General features: G+C 37.1%; 1 protein-coding gene across 1 annotated transcript in view; it reads right to left on the reverse strand.

The window, feature by feature from the left end:
* Positions 1 to 18,336, reverse strand: part of esr1 (estrogen receptor 1) — a gene marked incomplete at its 5' end in the record, with an annotated part of 78,689 nt that overhangs the window by 21,529 nt on the left and 38,824 nt on the right. Inside the window, 2 exon segments of the mRNA NM_203535.1 lie at positions 1,833 to 2,159; positions 14,052 to 14,168. Of these exon segments, the coding sequence (NP_988866.1) occupies positions 1,833 to 2,159; positions 14,052 to 14,168 (444 nt within the window).

Below are 18,336 nucleotides of genomic sequence, written 5' to 3' on the forward strand. Positions count from 1 at the left end.
CTGTCAACTATTTTCAGCGGATAAGTATAATGTAACCCTACCTTTTTGTTATTACTTGTGGAATAGTGTATTATTGTGCTTCATGGGTTTCTTGAATTATACTTGTTAAAAGGATCTCCATAGAATGATCAAAATAATGTTTTAGTCTGATTCACTTCTGTAGGCTCTGATTTAATGGGATCTGGTTTAAATCAACAATTTGTAGTGTAGCTACTTACTAATAATTATGTAAAAGAGATTCACTGCTCATACAGGGGCACTTTTGATCATTCAGTCAGAGACTAAAGTATTAATCCAAACTAGCACACTGTTAACATGAAATTTTACCAAAATATCATATGATATCTAGCCTTTTAACATTAGCAATAACACTATAATCACATACTAATAATATGGCTAATATACAAGTGGAAAAGTTCAACTTTTACACAAACTGTCATCATTTTATTAATCCATAAAGGGAATTAGCTGTTTATAAGACTGCTTGGTACTAGTCATTCATTTTATTGGTGTTCTGGTAAGATTTGATAAGGTAGATCCCCAGTCCTGGACAGCACCAAACACCTATTCCCCACATCATCAAAAGTCTCCAATTCCCGTCTTCTTTTCCCACATTGGGAATATACTTCATGAAATAGTGAGCAATTAGCTTTTATAGTATAGCTTTTTAATTAGCTATTATCTTTACTGGATATTGTGTGCTACTGTAATGCAGTAAATTCTAAGTTTATATTAGTAAATATGTCCTGACAACACTTTTTTATTGGTTCTTATCCTTAAGTTTATATTTTTGGAATCATTTACTGCAACAGGCCAGCCCTGTGCTTACTGCTTGCCATAGGGTTGTCATAGCCTATGATGTAAAGGACAACTAAATTAGTGGGTGCTAGTTAACTGTTAGGCACAGTCTACCCTGGTACTTATTTGTGGATGTAAAGAAGATATCTGATAGGTATTCCTTGCAGTGTAGCAATTCTCTACCATAAATGTGTTGACAAGTAAGCCTGTGCAAGAAATAGCTGGGTGCCTAACAAATTGTCATGCCCCCCTAGGATTTTAGGTTTTGTGATGGCAGCATCACTAGTCCTAAAAGAAAAAGGAAATTTACTCCACATCATTGTTACTAAATGTTACAAGTGGCCACAGAGTCTTAAAGCTGTGATAATGTTAAATACCTTAGGGCTGATTCACTAAAGTGCGTTAAAACGTGCGTTAAAATTTTTGTCGCGTCTAATTTTTCGCATCTTAACGCACGATTCACTAAAAGCATACTTGCGTTAATTTACGCGAGATACTGCTTGCGTTATTTTAGTCATGAAGACTATTTTTGTGCGGTATTTCATGGAACGTGCGCTAATCAACGCACCGTGTACAAATATTTGCCGCGTGCGAAAAAACACAAACTGGAGGCTGCATCACTCTAGGGCCAACACAGACTTGAATAAATCACACTGTAAAGTCCATATTTTATTGCCAAAAGCTCATGAACTGTACTTTTCTATAATTACAGCCTGCCTCAAGTAGATGTTAATTTTTGCACAGACTAATGCGATATTTAGCGCATCTAAGTGTTTGTGAATCATGCATTAGTATTATTTCTGCGCGCTAATTAATGCAATGCAGTAAAATTAACGCATTCGGTTGTGCGTAAATTAACGCATGCGGTAATACTGTAGCGAATCGCGCGTTAATTTCCGCATCAATTTTAACGCAAAAAAGCGTGCAATAAAAATTAACGCACTTTAGTGAATCAGCCCACTTCACTTTTAAAAAGCTCAATTTTGCAACCACATCATAATTTAAGATACTATGGAATAATAGTATTTTCCTACCTGGCACCCTCTTTGCCCAGTTAATCATGTGTACTAGCTCCTTATCAGCAAGGTTTGTAAGCAGAGTCATCATGGAAGCTTCACTGAGTGGTTTGGTTGAGTCATGCTCAGAATATACTATAGGTGGCTCCGCCTCCATCAAGGCACTGATAAGCTGCTCAGCTGTAAGCGACAGTACTGGGCTCAGCTTCATGCTTTTCACTGAAGGATTCACCCAGATGGACGTTGTCCTAATCTCTGATGGAGTCACATCATTTTTCTGCTCTTGTTCTTCTTTCTGCCGCTTATGTTTCAACATACGTCCTCCCCTGCGATCCTTTCGAATACCTTAATACAAAGGATATTGATAAATATTTTAGAAAAAAAATTGTGTTTTGGTTTAAACGTAAAGTGTAAATTTGAATTTAGTTTATAAAACAAAGGGGAAAATGGGAATATGTTGGTTGGTTTTCTTCACACCGGAGGCAGGTTTGTCAACATTAAAATAGGAGTCCAGAAGGATTTGCAGCATTTTGATATTTACCCCATTTACAGTATATTCAGTTTCCCGAATGGAAAATGTTCAGTGGATGCTATCATCTAATTATCCTCCCTATAGTAGGAGACCATATTGTCGGTACAGCTTTTACATTCATGGAAATGAAGTTGATCCAATAGAAATACAGGTATAGGACCCATTATCCAGAATGCTCGGGACCAAGGGTATTCCGGATAAGGGGTCTTTCCGTAATTTGGATCTCCATACCTTAAGTCTACCAAAGAATCAATAAAACTGCAATTAAATCCAATAGGATTGTTTTGCATCCAATAAGGATTATTTATATCTTAGTTGGGATAAATTACAAGGTACTGTTTTATTACTACAGAGAAAAGGGAAATCAGTTTTAAAATTCTGAATTTTTTGATTAAAATGGAGTCTATGGGAGACAGGCTTTCCGTAATTCGGAGCTTTCTGGATAACGGGTTTCCGGATAAGGGATCCCATACCTGTACTACAATAAGACACATTTTTAATTTGTTTAACAATAACAATAAACATGTTTTCATTTAAAGTATTCAGTATATGTATTATTATATTTTGCTTTCCCTTTCGGGCTTTACTTTAAGTATATTGTTCTGGGTTTATTCTGTCCTGTGCCTAAAATTTACTGGATCTGCTGTGGCAGCAACTGGAGTTTTAAAAAAAAGGAATAATGAAATAAATTTCAGCCTGCATGGTTCATTAATATGTTTGCTTGGGAAAGCAGGAATGGTAAGGATAGTAAGGCTTCTACTGAAATCTCTATTGTACAGGAATGGGATCCATTATCAGGAAACCCATTGGTTTTCCATAGACTCCATTTTCAACCAAAAAATTCAGTTTTTAAAAATTATTCCTTTTTCTCTGTAATAATAAACCTGTTCCTTGTACTTGATCCCAACTAAGATATAATGAATCCTTATTTGATGCAAAAAAAAGTCTTATTGGGTTTAATTAATGTTTAAATTATTTTTTAGTAGACTTAAAGGACATGTAAAGCCTACATTTTAGTACAATGTACTATACATATGTTGGGCACATCACCCCCCACCCAAATGGCATTATGTGTACTGCATATATCCCCTCTGTTTGCCAGCACCATCTGCCACCTGGTGGCCATTTTCCCTTTGACACCAGTTACATTTCAATCTGCAAAGAGCATACGTGCACAAAAACCCCTATTTGGCGTACATTTTATCAAGAATGCAGGCTTACACAGGCAGAATTTAATTTGATAAAGCGTTCTGCTTGGATTTAGCGCTGTAATAGCTAAGCTAATCTCAGGAGAGGAGGTTAGGAGAAAAAAATAGGAGCAGACATCTAGAGCAGAGTTTCTAGGGGAACCAGTAATGCCACCTCTTCATTGGCTGCTAGACTGGAGGGTGTGTTTAGAAATCTGAGCTGGGAAGAACTGAGCATGCCCAGGAGCCAACAGCCAAAGTAAATTCCTGAGGGAGGGAGCCAAGTGGTTTAGAGGAGGAGAAGGAAATCTAAGTGATTACGGGGGTGCTGCAGCCTTTTTTTATTAACCTTTGAACAAACAAAGGTTGGCAGGTATTTAAAGATTTCAAAAAGGCTGTTCACTGGTTACATTTTTGTGTGTGGGGTTTACATGTCCAGATTCCCATTTTCCTAGATTCCCATTTTTCAGGAAACTTAGTCTAAGCTACAGATAGAAAAAGTCCATTTATTGGATAAAGGTAAACACGAGAGTCAAGTACACTCATTTCTGAGGTATGAAGACCTAAATTAAGGAAACACCCTTTATCCAGAAAACCCCAGGTCCCAAGCATTCTGGATAACAGGTCCCATACCTGTAATATGCTTGTAAATTATGATTGTGTTCGGCTTATGTAAAAAGCTAAAAAACATTGATTTTATTATGATCTGGCATGAATTATATGGAACTACAGTTTATATATATATCGAGTCAGGGGTGGCACACCGCTTCAATCCTTGTCCCGGGTGCACGGTAAAAGAGTTTAAATATTGAAAAAAAGACCAGCAACACCGGATCTATTGCAAATAATTAATTATATATTGTATAGTATATTGGTATACTGCTGAAGTCATGTGGGCTTCCATGAAATATTTTCACATTCCTATTTCCCAACACCTAGTTGGAACTGCTCACCCTCACAGATAAGGCAAGTAAGGGCTTGTAAGTATTTTAGATAAACAGCAACAGGCCAGATTTATAATTTTCTGCTACTGAATCACTGGTAATACCCAAATGTGAAGGCAGAATATTGTGTTCATCCTTGCTGAACAAAAGGGCAAAGGGCAAGTTCATTAGGTAAACAAAGCTGACTGAGCATATTTATTTCTTGCAAAATGAAAAGTACCTGGCAGCTTATATTTGAAGCATGACAGAAATATTAGGTGAAAAAAGACTGTGGAAAGAAAGCCGCTGAACTTGATAGTCTGTGATTCTTTATCATTCACACAGCTGGAAACTTATTTCTGAGACCTAGAAAACAGTTTACTTTTGTGCTGTACTGTATGTAATATTCATTTATTACTGGTACAGGTATGGGACCTGTTATCCAGAATGCTCGGGACCTGGGGTTTCTGGTTAAGGGATCATTCCGTAATTTGGATCTCCATAACTTAAATCTGCTAAAAATCATTTACATATTGAATAAACCCAATAGGATTGTTTTGCCTCCAATAAAGATGAATTATATCTTAGTTGGGATCAACTACAAGGTACTGTTTTATTATTACAGAGAAAAAGGAAATAACTTTTCACAATTGGAATTATTTGCTTATAATGGAGTCTATGGGAGATGGCCTTTCCGTAATTTGGAACTTTCTGGATAACGGGTTTTCCGGATAAGGGATCCCATACTTGTATTGTATATTGTAATATCTGCTATCCAGAAAAATTGGAATCTTGGGTTTGCTTTGGGATGATTTTGTAATTTGCTGCGTGTAAAATTTGAAAAAAAAGCATTAAAATCAATGCACAACAAATGTTACGCACAACATAATTTACACGCATTGGCAATGTGTTTTTTGCAGGTTTTTTTGCTGTTTCACAAAATGGGACAGATTCACTCATCATTAATTATTACAGAAAAAAAGGAAATTAAAGCTGACTGATTAGGAGAAGTATGACCTTCTCCTAATGATCTAACAGTCCTTTAGCCTCTGCCTGGTGAGATCCAGAAAAGAAGTCAGATTTTAAACTGGGGAGATTGAAAATTTGCTTTGAAAATTTTGAAATAGTAATTAAAAAAAGAATGAAATAACAAATATAAATCAATTGCAGATTGGTAATATGTAGATTATACAAGTATGGGATCTCTTATCCAGAAACTCATTATCCAGAAATTTTCAAATTACAGGAAGCCCAACTCCCATAGACTCTATTTTAATCAAATAATTCTGATTTTTTTTTTTTAACTTGAAATTCACTCACAAATTTGATAAATATTCCACCATGTTTGCCCAGTAACTAATAGTAAACATTTAGATGTTTACTTTTATACAGGTGACCATTAAATGCTGCCTGCTGATTGGTTGCTAAGGGCTACTGCACCTGGGCAAAGAGTGTCATACATAAATCCTTTGGTCTCAGTCTATTTACTGTTACACTAAATACTATGTAGTGAGTATTTTCTTTTGATTTACACTGCAATGCAGATGCAATCCTCAACTTTAACTGATTAGGTATACAGTGAAACTTCAATTTTACATACCCTGACTATAAGTAGTCTACTTATTTATACAGCTAGTTTTTGTAAAGTTGTGCAAAATCATCTTAGTAGGTGAAAAATTAAGAAGAATTAAATTAGGGATTCAAGGGAGTCAAAAAAATTCTGCCAGTCAGCAAATTGTTTAATTTAATCCTTTACTGGAAATGAACCAATAGGAAAGGTTTCAAATTTGCTCAATCCAAGGCTGAAACTAGGGGTAGGCAGAAGGGGCACCTGCTTAGGGTGCAACAGTGGGTGGGTACCTCTTCTGTCACCCCTATTTCCCTTTACCCCCACCACACACCCCCTCTGCCCTGGCTGGAATCAAACCGAGGACAGTTTGTTCTGGCAGCACAATTTAAAAATGCCATATTGCATTTATACTCCTCCAATCAGTTTACGGACATGTTTTCTATGATCTACTTATATTTTAAGCAATTGCTGATGTTACATTATCCCATTTTCCCCCCCACTTTTATTTTGTTTTTCTCTTTAGTCATTTATATTTTACATCTTGTATTTTAGACTAAAATAAACAGCATGTTTTTTATGTCACAAATTAAAATCGCAAAATAATGACATTGCCTTTAACATTTGAGCTGCTTCCTAACAGTCAAGCCCTGAGCTGTAAAGCTTTGCCCAGCACACATGTGCAGCATATCAAAGCGGTGATAAGATTTTTTATAAATTTTCCTGCCAAGCCACGGACACATATTGTAACTGTGGCGCCTTACTTTTAGGATTATTGTAAGTAAACATAAAATACCCAATTAAAATAATTTGATGGTTTTATGATTTAAATAAAGATTTATTAGTCCTCTTTAAAGTTCAGAAAGAATCAACATTTTTTCAAGTTCATCCTTTATAGGAATTTTATATGCACTTACTGGATATAAAGGTTTCTGCACACACACAGCACAAAACGTTATAAGCATATTGTTTTACAAAGAGACAAGCTTCACAATGTTGTTGTTTTATATTTTAGATGCTTGTTTTCTATTCTTTAAAAGATTCAATGAAAATAGTGTTCCAAAACCTTTGCTAAGTTCCTTGTCTCTACTATTGACTGTTCCATTGCATGCAATGTGTTTCCTCCCAACAATTAAATAATCAGCATCACAAGAATCCCAATTAAAACGCATATGACACACATTTTATACTGCATATTGGTTCTAGTCTTAGTATTTCTATTTTTTAATGTAAAAGTTTTCCAAAATAATAGTCTGCGCAGTTCTCTCCTCTCTCCTGCTCCCCCTCCCGTAAGAATTCATAAAACTCACTCCCCCCTCCCTTAGGAATGTTTAATCCGAGGTCCAACAGCTAGAGCTACAGCAGGAAGCTATGAAGACCAAGCTAAAATGGCAGCTGCTATATTAAACAAACAGAGAAAGCTTCTAGGACTCTTTACTCAGGTATGGTAAAGCTTTCTGCAGAATAAATATAGTGTTCTAGGTGGCACTAATGTGCAGTAAAATGCCAAAATGACTTTTCTTCTCTTGTGAAGTATTAAAAATTAAAAGCTCACCAGGTTTCAGGCAGCAAACTTTTGATTTTTTTAAAGAAAAAAAAAATCACAGGAAAAAAGACGAAGGCAAAGAATGAGTGTGATAAAATTCCACCTCATTTTGCCTAATCCCCTTTCTCAAAACCTAGGAAACCAGCCTTATAAAATAATCTGTTTGGCATTTTCCTGCTTTAATGTCTATTTGTGTAGTAAATGTATACATGTCCAATAACAAACAACATAGATACTGGCACAGCAAGAGAGTTATGAGCAGGAAAAACACAGACCTCGACCTCGTCAGACCTCGAAGGGGTTTACCCCGAAACGTTACTGTGTTGCACTAAATAAATGCACAGGTTTTTCCTGCTGATAACTGCCTTGCTATGCCAGTACCTATGTTATTTGAATTTGGATTGGAGGGTGCAGATCCCTCTTGATACTGTGCACCAAGCGAAAGTTTTTTTGGAGGAGCCAGGGTGTGCTGGTGAGTTTTTCTATCTACATGTCCAACAATACACATACACCTGCCTAGGTGTTTTTAGCAGACAAAGATACAGTATCTCTTCTTTTAGGATGAAAAAAAAACTGTTAAAGATAAAGGATAATTGGTTTATTTCTCATAATAGCATGGCTGTCAAAAGTTCCAGGTTGAGCCACTTGAAAACAAGAAAAGCATCATTTTGCTTTTTTAGATTTATAACATGGCTAAAATTTCAAGAATGCACAAAAATGCAATGTATTTAGTCATAAAAACATTGTAAATGGTAAAATGCATTCACCTCAGCTGTTATTCTTTTGTTGCATGTAACGATGATAATTGCCTATTGAAAAATGCTAAAGGTTATAAATTAAGCTTCGAGACTCAGGCGATTGTTCTTCTTTCCAATTTCAGGTAAACTATCAGATAATAAGTATTAGACTTTGATTGCACTGTACTTATAAGGACACAGATTGATCTTATTAGCAGCAGCCAGCTCTGAAGTTGCTCTTTATTTCATTTGAAATTAAGTGGTTTCCAATGCAATAACACTAGAATCTTAACAAGTGCAATTATGGAACAGCAGTGCTGAATGAGTATTATATGATTGCATCCAACAGTTTTTTCCTGGAGGCAATGTTACCTTTATGGATGGATGGACCACTCCTCCTTTTTATTTTACTATATGTTCTGAGGGGGCAATGATCACTTTCTTCTGGCCTTTAACCATGGGGCAGTGAATGGCAGGGTATTGTACCATAGATTAGTGATGGGCGAAATGTTTCGCCAGGCATGGATTCGCTGTGAATTTCCGCGTTTCGCCATTGGCGGATTGTTTTGCAAAACGGATGAAAAAATTCGCCGGCGGAAAAATTCGCCGCACGTCCAAAAATTGTCGCCGGCGTCAAAAAAGAATAGTCGCGGGCGTCAAAAGAATAGCCACGCGGCGAAATAATAGCCGCGGGCGACAAAAGAATAGCTGTGCGACAAAATAATAGCCGCGGGCGACAAAAGAATAAAAAAAATTTTTTGGCGCATGACATTTTCGCCATTTCACGAATTTTTCGCTGTTTTGCGGATATTTCGCACATTTTTCTGCAACGCGAAACGGAACAGATTCGCTCATCACTACCGTAGATCAGTCCATTACAACCTTAGGACCTGCTCTGCTATATTGAGGTGCCTGCTATTTTTCTAAAACTATATCTTCACCTAGCTAGGGAGAAAAGAACGTTTTGCCAAGTGCGACCTCCACTATACGGTCAATGAGTGATTTCAGTAGAATGTTTTTTGGCATGGTCTGCCTATCTATTTTCTTAAAAAGGATATTTTTAGGCCTTCACATAAAAATATACTCAAAATAAATACATGCGCAAATGTGTAGATTACATGATAAGTAACAAAATGACAGTTATGTCTCTGTAATGCAGAACCTCATGTACTCCCTACCAGGGATGCACCAAATCCACTTTTTTGGATTTTGCCCAACCCCCAGAGCGGCAAAAAACTTTCAACTTCCATGTATGTGTGGCAAAAAGTCACATGGTTTTTAGGATTTGGATTCTAAAAAGAAAAGGCAGAATTGTGTCCGAATACCGAACAGAATCCTGGATCAGGTGCATCCCTACTCCGTACTGTACCAGCTATCTGTAAATCCTAAAGAATCGGTTTAAACTATACCAGTATACCAGGTTTACCCATCACTTGTATAAGGTAACACTCACTATGGGCCACTGTCCCCCTGTTTCATGGAGTTCTATTTTAAATATACATCCTCGTAAATTAAAAAGATACACATTATGAATTATTTTTTTTCACCTAACACCTAACAAGGGTCAAGTTGTCTAAAATGGGCAGTTCCAGTCATATGCACACACTGTTTTGGAGATAAAAGGTCCAACACTGTGAAGTATGACTTTCTCTGCAATAAGTCTTATATTATGCCCTTCTCTGTCACATCCACAACAATGCCTTGTTCTCCCTGGAGACTGGAATTCTTCCCAGTCACCAAAAGCAGCCAAGAAAAAATACCAAACCTTTACTACATATAACTAGTAGTGTAATTTATTAGACAGATCACAGAGTATTTTTCTTTTTTCTTGTGTTTATGCAGTTTTCACGTTTTGGAATTAATATATGGAACCAAAGTTCCAAAAATAGCAGTGCCAATCCCCATAAAATAAAATTTAATTAAAGACATATACTATTTATGTTTAATACCTTTTTTGCTTTGTAGTATCTGCCTTATTTTATGTTACCCAGCCCAACATAAGTCCATGTTGATGTTTTATATTGTTATTGTAGATTTTAGGTACGGTGCTCCATATTATGGTCTGCTCAACATACTGAATAACAGATCCCTTAGGCATACTACTATTCTACTCAATTCAAAGTTGCAAAAAAACTTTTAAACAGAAACATTAATTTAAACCAAAGGCATTCAATTGCAATTACATTTGCAAATAGCTTTAATACCTTAAAAAAATAAATGTTAAAAAATGTAACATATATTAGAAAGTTGCTTAGAGTTATATTTTCCTCTCTTTAGACCACATTTTGGGTTTCTATTCCCTTTATATGAATCATTCTCCTTTAACTCATATCAACAGCAGACCGAGGTATTTACAACCTTTGTTTAACTTTAGATATTGATGTCCTATTGATGTCCTATTTGACCTATAACATCAAAAATATTGTATAAATAATTTAGTTAGTAAACATTCGATGTTCTTATGCAAGTTAGCAAACACAAGCGTACGTTTCTGCTTTTAGCTATAATAGCTTTGCTCTGTAATTCATAGGTAAATGCCATAGCACAAAGCAGTTTAGGCAAATTTAGATAAGAACATGCTAATGCCAAGTGTTAACTCCCATCAAGGGCTTGGCATTTTGAACCAGTGCCACTTGCTCCCTCCCTCCCTCAGTTAGGTGGTGATGTGGGATTACGTGAGATCTATCATGCTTTATTATATGATAAATGAAAAACTGTTCATCTCCCCACTTAGATGCTAGCTAATATTTTGGTTGGCTCTGGTAGGAGACACATTGCTGGCAACGTCTTATCAGGCCCTAGCCAAGTAGATGAGCCACTGGTCTACATTTATGCATTCATCAAGCTAGAGAGCTGTCAGGCTCATTGGGAAGATTATCTTGAACATGACACATGAAAGCTGAAGACAGTATATTTCAGCAAAGCCCTTGTAAGATTAGGTTTATGTGCTTATTAAAAGATTTTTGCACTTTCCCAACATTTTCAATATAGCAGAAACTTCCTGCACATTCCCTGGGGGGAAACATCTACAACTAAAGAGTTTATTATTGGTAAAAAAAAACCCTATTAGTGCATAACTTTGGCTAATATATATATGTTTGGAATGTTTCTTTTGCCTTTTAAAGATTGTTTGTTTTAACTCCATGTTGGTTCTGCATGTTTTAAGCTACATGTATTTTGGTTTTATTTTGTTTGGGACCGGTTTTTTTTCCAGATAAGGGATCTTTCCATTATTTGAATGAGTTTACCTTAAAGGTGGCCATACAAGATCTGAAACTAACATTCTGATTGAAATTGTAGGATAAAGCAAATCAGAGGATGTTCTGAACATGAAATAGTTGGAAGACACCAGTCGTATGAAAATGACTTCCTAGAAATGCATTGTAAGTCCCCAAGGATATTGTCAGGTACATGCACAGATTTTATCGTTATCCCACCGAAATTTTCTAACCTGTCTGAACTAAACAGCTGATCACCATTGTAAGAAAATAATTAGGACAATAATTTGAAGCCTACACACGGTTGATTAGTGTGTGTATGGCAAGCTAGTCTGCTAAAAAACATTAAAATATATTTATTAGTGTGTATTAATGTGTCCAGTCAGATCTTAGCTTTTGTCTTCTACTAGGTGACTGTTAAAATCTAATTGCTTATTGGTTACTATGGACAACATTATCGGTGATGTTGGCTTACACACTATAATAAATATGCCCCAGTAAATATTAGATTACTGTAAATATTTAGATACTAAAGGTCCCCATACACAGGCAGATTGTAGCTGCCGATATCGGTCCCTTGGACCGCTTCGGCAGCTTATCTGCCCGTGTAGGGGCAGAAACGAGGGGCCTGGCCGACCGATATCTGGCCTGAAATTGGCCAGATATTGATCGGCCAGGTGAGAAAATTCAGTCGGATTGGGGACCGAATCGGCTCGTTGATGCGGTCCCCGAACCGACTGCCCCATTGCTGCCAATATAATTCGATCGTTTGGCCCCAGGGCCAATCGATCGAATTTTTTTTTAAATACACACTCCCCAATATCGCCCACCCATAGGTGGGGATATCGGGTGCAGTATGTGTATGTGGACCGTGTATGGGGACCTTAAGCTAATGGTAGATTGGGCAGTGTCTCTACTGGCATATTTCAGCCAGTAGGTATGCAAGAGAAGCTGCCTCCTATTGACTTTGCTGAAATCATCAATAAACAGATAAATAAGTAAATTGGGGCTAATAAATACTTACAAACTGTATATTGAAAACTGCAAATTTTGTACAGAGATAAGGGGAGTCATACATATACTGTACATATTTTAGTTGTGAGTGTTATTAGGTTTATGATGTACCCCTGTACATTATAAACCTAATAACACCCACAACTAAAATATGTATATGTAAAGTTGAAAGTGGTAGACTGAAAAGTCAGTTTGAATGTATTTTTGTTGAACCTTTTTAAAGTGGACCTGTCACCCAGACATGAAAATCTGAATAATAAAAGTCCTGTTCAAATTAAACATGAAACCCAAATTCATTTTTATATTAACACACCCAAACCCATTATAAAGGCATTTAAAAATTACAGCTGTCAATCATATATTGCTTGCCCCACCTCTATGCCTTAGGCATAGAGGCGGGGCAGACAATAACTTTAGCTTTCCATTCAGCACTTCCTAGATGTCACTGCACATCTCACTTCTCCCCTCCCTCCTCACCATCTAATTGTGTAGCCACTGCATGGGCCTGGGCATCGGGTCCCCCATTCTGGCACATAAACAAGATTTTGGCATGATACAAAGCTTGCCTTAATAACAGTGTCCACAAAATGGTGCCTGCCTGCCTGCTTGCTTTGATTAATTCCAAGACGGAAGGAAACAAGGTTTATATTATTTATATAGAGTAAGTAAAGTTTATTTTGCTCAACTAACAATATAGAAAATAATTTGGACTTATTTCTTAGGGTGACAGGTCCGCTTTAAAATTCCCCTCTATATAGATTTATGCATAAAAAATAGCTAATTGCAAACATAAAAAAGGTGTCAAATCCATGAGTTCATAAGTTAATATTTGCATTATTTTATAACTTTATTGCAAAAACACTGAAGGAATAGTTTTTGACTTTATTATATCTCAGTGTTCCATGAATAGACCCCTAAAAGTCTTAATGTATGTATATGTGATGAGCGTTTTTTTTCAGCAGGCATTGGATTCACTGCGAAATTCATTTCGCCATTGGCAAATATTTTCGTGAAACTGCAGCAAAAATTTGCTGGTACAAAAATTCGCCAAGTAAGGAAATTTTGCGTCAAATAAGTTGCAGTTGCATCAAAAAAGTCGCAGACAGATAGCACATGTCAAGAAAGTCATGTGGTAGCCGTATTTTGAAAATGTTTCGCTGTTCGTGAATTTTTTTATCAGTTTTGCTAATTTTTTGGTGAAGCAAAAAGGAACAGATTTGCTACTGGTGCAATTGATGCAACTATCATCATTGACATTACGTCAGTGTCTACAAAAATACAAGTTATCCCTACAATGTTTCTCAAATGTTATGTTTTTCATTTCCTTGTTTATTCCATGCACATTTATATTGACATCTAATGACATAAAATAACTAAATTGCTGTGTTTATTTCTTAGCTATATTTAAATGTTTCAGCTGAATGGAGGGAGCATGCAGGTCACAAGCCTTCATAGGCAACAGAACAGATATTCATGCTCATCAAGGTTATTTTTCAATGGTCTTTGTACATACCCCCTTTCATCATGCCCACTTCATAGCATTTTCTCAGTCGGCAGGCTTGGCAGCTTTTTCTTCTGTTCTTGTCTATGGTGCACTGATTGGTTGCAGGGCACATATAGTCATTATGTCCTGTAACAGAAAAAAAAATGTAGTAATAATTGTCAATCTGTCCATCTATCCATGGCCTGAAGATTTTACAGCCCTAAGTATTTTAGCACCAGCTGTTTTCTTTAACAAACTCAGTTGTATGGTTAATTTGTAATTTTATGGCCAAATTGATCTAATTACTTTTAAACTCTATTTCCATTCTAGACTTCAGCCAGGTCCTAATGAATTAGAGTAAACATGCAGACAAGGTTCTGAACAGAAACTGTTGGAGCTACGACTGCAGAGGTTACCAACATCAGAGGCTGAATATAGGGTTGGAAGACTTTTAATACCATTAAGGTCCAAAGCAGTAGATCAGAACATGGCACCCAGGAACACAAAAAGACTAAACAAAAAGATAGTAGCTTGTCTTTTAATGGGACATTAAAGGGGAGATTATCTTTAAAACAGCAGATGACCATGATTATATAATACAATCGCATGATAATCATGTGGGGTTATGAAAATATAAATGTGTTAGTATGGAGCCAATGGGATAAATGAGGTCTATAGCTTAGCGGCTAGCCTACATATTCAAATGTTATATAAGCATCACTACTCATATTTATATAATAGTGTGTTAAGGAGAGAAAAAGCACCTAGGATCATTTAACCTTAAACTGGGTAATTTACAGCAAGTTGAATTTACAGCTCACCTTATTGAAAGCAAACATTTCTTTTCATGGGTTACTAGGTTCAGTGCAAATGTCTTGATTTTTATGACATTACTCTGTTTGGATACTAATGAAAGTTTTGGGAGATGGAGTATAAGAAGGGGTCACTGTGTGCTATTTTATGTCTTTTGTGAACCAGTGATCTAGAATCTAGTGATCCTAGTAGACAAAAAGATTCTATTTTGTAGTTTGCACCAGTGAGCACTTTATGTAATAAAATGTCCCCATGAAAAAGCTATTAGGGAGCATCCACAATGCCCCACTCAGTGTGTGGCATTCATACAGATGTTTGATCTGGTGCTGCTGCAGAGGGAAGCACACCCCTGTGCTCTTGTGCCCTTTACTGCTCTTGGACTTGTGCCCAGTTTCTGTGCCCAAGTAACGCTCTAATTTAAATTTGTAACATAACACATATTAACAGTTTTTGACTTACTTATGCAAATTCTTTTAACATTTCCCCATTAATATTTTTTTCCTGTTTCAGTACTAATACAGAAATGAATAAATCCAGTTACCTCAGCAGCATTTAATGGTGATTGTAGATTAGATACTGCCACTGGAACTCTGCCTTCTATAGGTGGCCATACACATTAAGATCTGCTCTTTTGGCGAGGTCGCCAAATGAGTGGATCTGCTCCCGGAGTCCCGATATGCCCACCTAAGGTCCAACGATCAAATTAAAACTGTGGGTATATGGGCCATTGGACCAAGGACCGCGTAAAGGAGCCAATGCAGTCCGGGATCCAGCAGGAAAATCAAACCTGCGCAATCAAGATCTGTCCAACTTTAGGCCAGATATCGGTCGGGTAGCCCATCGGGGGTGCTCACACACATGCATATAAGCTGCCGAATCGGTCTGAAGGACTGCAAGTTACGTCAGATAACGTCAGTCACCCATATGACCTTAAGGTTTAAGAACAAGTATTGACTGCACTTTTCATACTTATTCTGATTGCAAGGTCTGTTATCAATACAGAAATAAACAGGGGCCTATAAGTGCATTTAACACACCTCTGCACATAAATAACTCCTGTGAGTGCTTTTATTAAGCTATTAAGCCATTTGCAAATGATGAAAATCATTCCTTTTTCTGGTATCAACCTCTGGCAATGCAATTATGTATAATTTGAGGGAGAAAAATATCAAAATGAAATGGATTTACAAAAATATAAAACCATTAACTTACTTACTTATTTAACCCCCAAATTATCATAGTGTCTAGACAGAGTAGTATAATGCAGATAAGGAGCAACATATTGAGATTTGAAACCAAAGTATTTGAATGCCTTTTATATAGTATATCAAGGTAAATTATAGGTTTTATTATTATTATGATTTATATAGCTCCATTGTTTCCTGCAGTATAAGGGACTACAAACACAAATCATAACAGTTTACATATGCAAACATTTCACTAAAAAAAGTTTAAATCAGCATACTGGTATGAGACAACAAGGGGAGTGCCCTGCTCACAATACCAACAATTTGCCTGAGCCTTTAAGTGCTCTTGGTGTCAAAGGAACCCCTGAGCTACTGCCTGGTCAGTCACCCATCTGCTTGCGTCTCTCACTCCCCAGCTGCTCGCTCCAGGGTAGGAAAGAGCTGCTGGGGAGGGGAAATTATAAAAACTATTGAGGAAGCAGACAGGGTCAGACTGGGGGGTGCAGGGCCCACTGGGGCTGCCACCCCAAGAGCCCCACACCCTCCATGGTGCCACCAACGTGGCCCCCCACATCCCCACAGGGGCCCCCGCCGCACACTCCTATCTCTCTCTGAGCACGTGTAAATTAAACTTACTTTCAGTGTGTTAGGGGAAGGAGACCGGAGGCCCAGAGGAGCGCCGTCAGAGATCGGTTCTGGACTGGCAGGGCCCACCAGGCCCATTGGGTTTTTTCCTGGTGCCCCTCCAGCCCAGTCCGACCCTGGAAGCAGATCCCATGGCCCATGTTCCCTCCATATTTATACCACTGGTTTTCCTGCTTCAATAGACACAATGAATTACTGTTATAAAGAGGAGAATAATGATTTGGAGGGTGTTACCCTTGTGTTGTTGAGTTCTAACACCCTAGAGAACTGAATGGCATTTACCTGATCACAGCGTTTATCTGTTTTGATAAATGTTTTAACAAGAAAAATGATTTCCTGAGTGTGTGAGTGTGTTACTAAATCTGTTACTAGATTCCCAAGTTCCAGTTTTCTTACATCCGCCCCGATTTATGACAGTGAAGCTTATTACCTTGTTCTGCAGAAGAACCAATCTCTAGTTTTTTTGCAAAGAATTAGAAACAGAGAGTCTGTCAAAATAAATGATCTATTTGAAGTGGGCAACTCTCCCAATATTGTTTTAACTAATGTGCTAGCTACCCAGTTCCCAAATTAAAAGGAAAAACAAATAAATAAAATAAATAAGAAGTCCACCCACAGCCACATGCCTGATTGTAATCTTATTTTAAGGTTTGGCGAAGTACTGGGATATTTCTTTGTTTTATCTGATTCTAATAAATCCCAATTCATTTACAAGGCTGGCATCCGATCAATCCCACATCTGTATGGAACAAGCTCGTAACTAGCTGAGCACATGAAGATTCATACTCCCAGGCAAATAGTGTACTCCATTAAACCTGTTTCATCTCTAAACATTTTATACTGGGTAAAACACAATTTGAAATTGTAAACTGAATTGTGCAAGCAGTAAACATTTCTTCTTAAAGTGGCAGTATATCACCTTATTCAACATAAGTTCAATGAATAGGGCTTGTGCTGATCATACCTTTTACCTAACTACCATTTTCCTGTTTAAAATCATAATTAAACTTTGCGGTTCATACGAACTGCCTAAAAGAAATCACTGGTTCACTGGAAAATTCTTTGTTTAATGAGCTGCTCTTTATTTCAATGCTCAAAAAGGATGCAGCTAGTGGAAGAGAGGGGTTTGTTCATACAGAGGGCATCTCAGAAAACTGACTTACCAGGAAATTAAAATGGGACCTACTTTTTATTGGTTAGGTTTGGTATTCTGCTAAATAAAAAATATATAGATTCAGTTTATCCCTAATGAAAATAGTTTTAGCTCAACTGAATGTACATTTTTCAGGATCCTGTTGAGGAGGCAAAATCCTCAAACAGGCTCTGACTGGGGTTCAAAATAGGCCCTGGCATTTCAAGTGCCCAAAGGCCAAAACAGACCTCCACCAGCCCACTAAATGCTCACTGTCTATTGCATCCAAAAGCAGACTTTCTGGCAATTGCCAGAATCTACAGATTGCCATGTTTCTTTTTTCATAATGAATCAAACTAGATTCTCATATATCTAATCTGACAAATATAGCATGGAAAATGTTCTCCCATCTATATTACATAGACATTAGACATGTGACTATATAAAAGAATACGGCTTCAGGTATATCCCTGATTATACTGGCAAATGAATAAGATGCCAAACTATCAGACATTGATCCCACAGCTTTAGCTTCTCA

This window comes from Xenopus tropicalis, chromosome 5 (assembly GCF_000004195.4).
Source record: "Xenopus tropicalis strain Nigerian chromosome 5, UCB_Xtro_10.0, whole genome shotgun sequence".
Classification (NCBI taxonomy): domain Eukaryota; kingdom Metazoa; phylum Chordata; class Amphibia; order Anura; family Pipidae; genus Xenopus; species Xenopus tropicalis.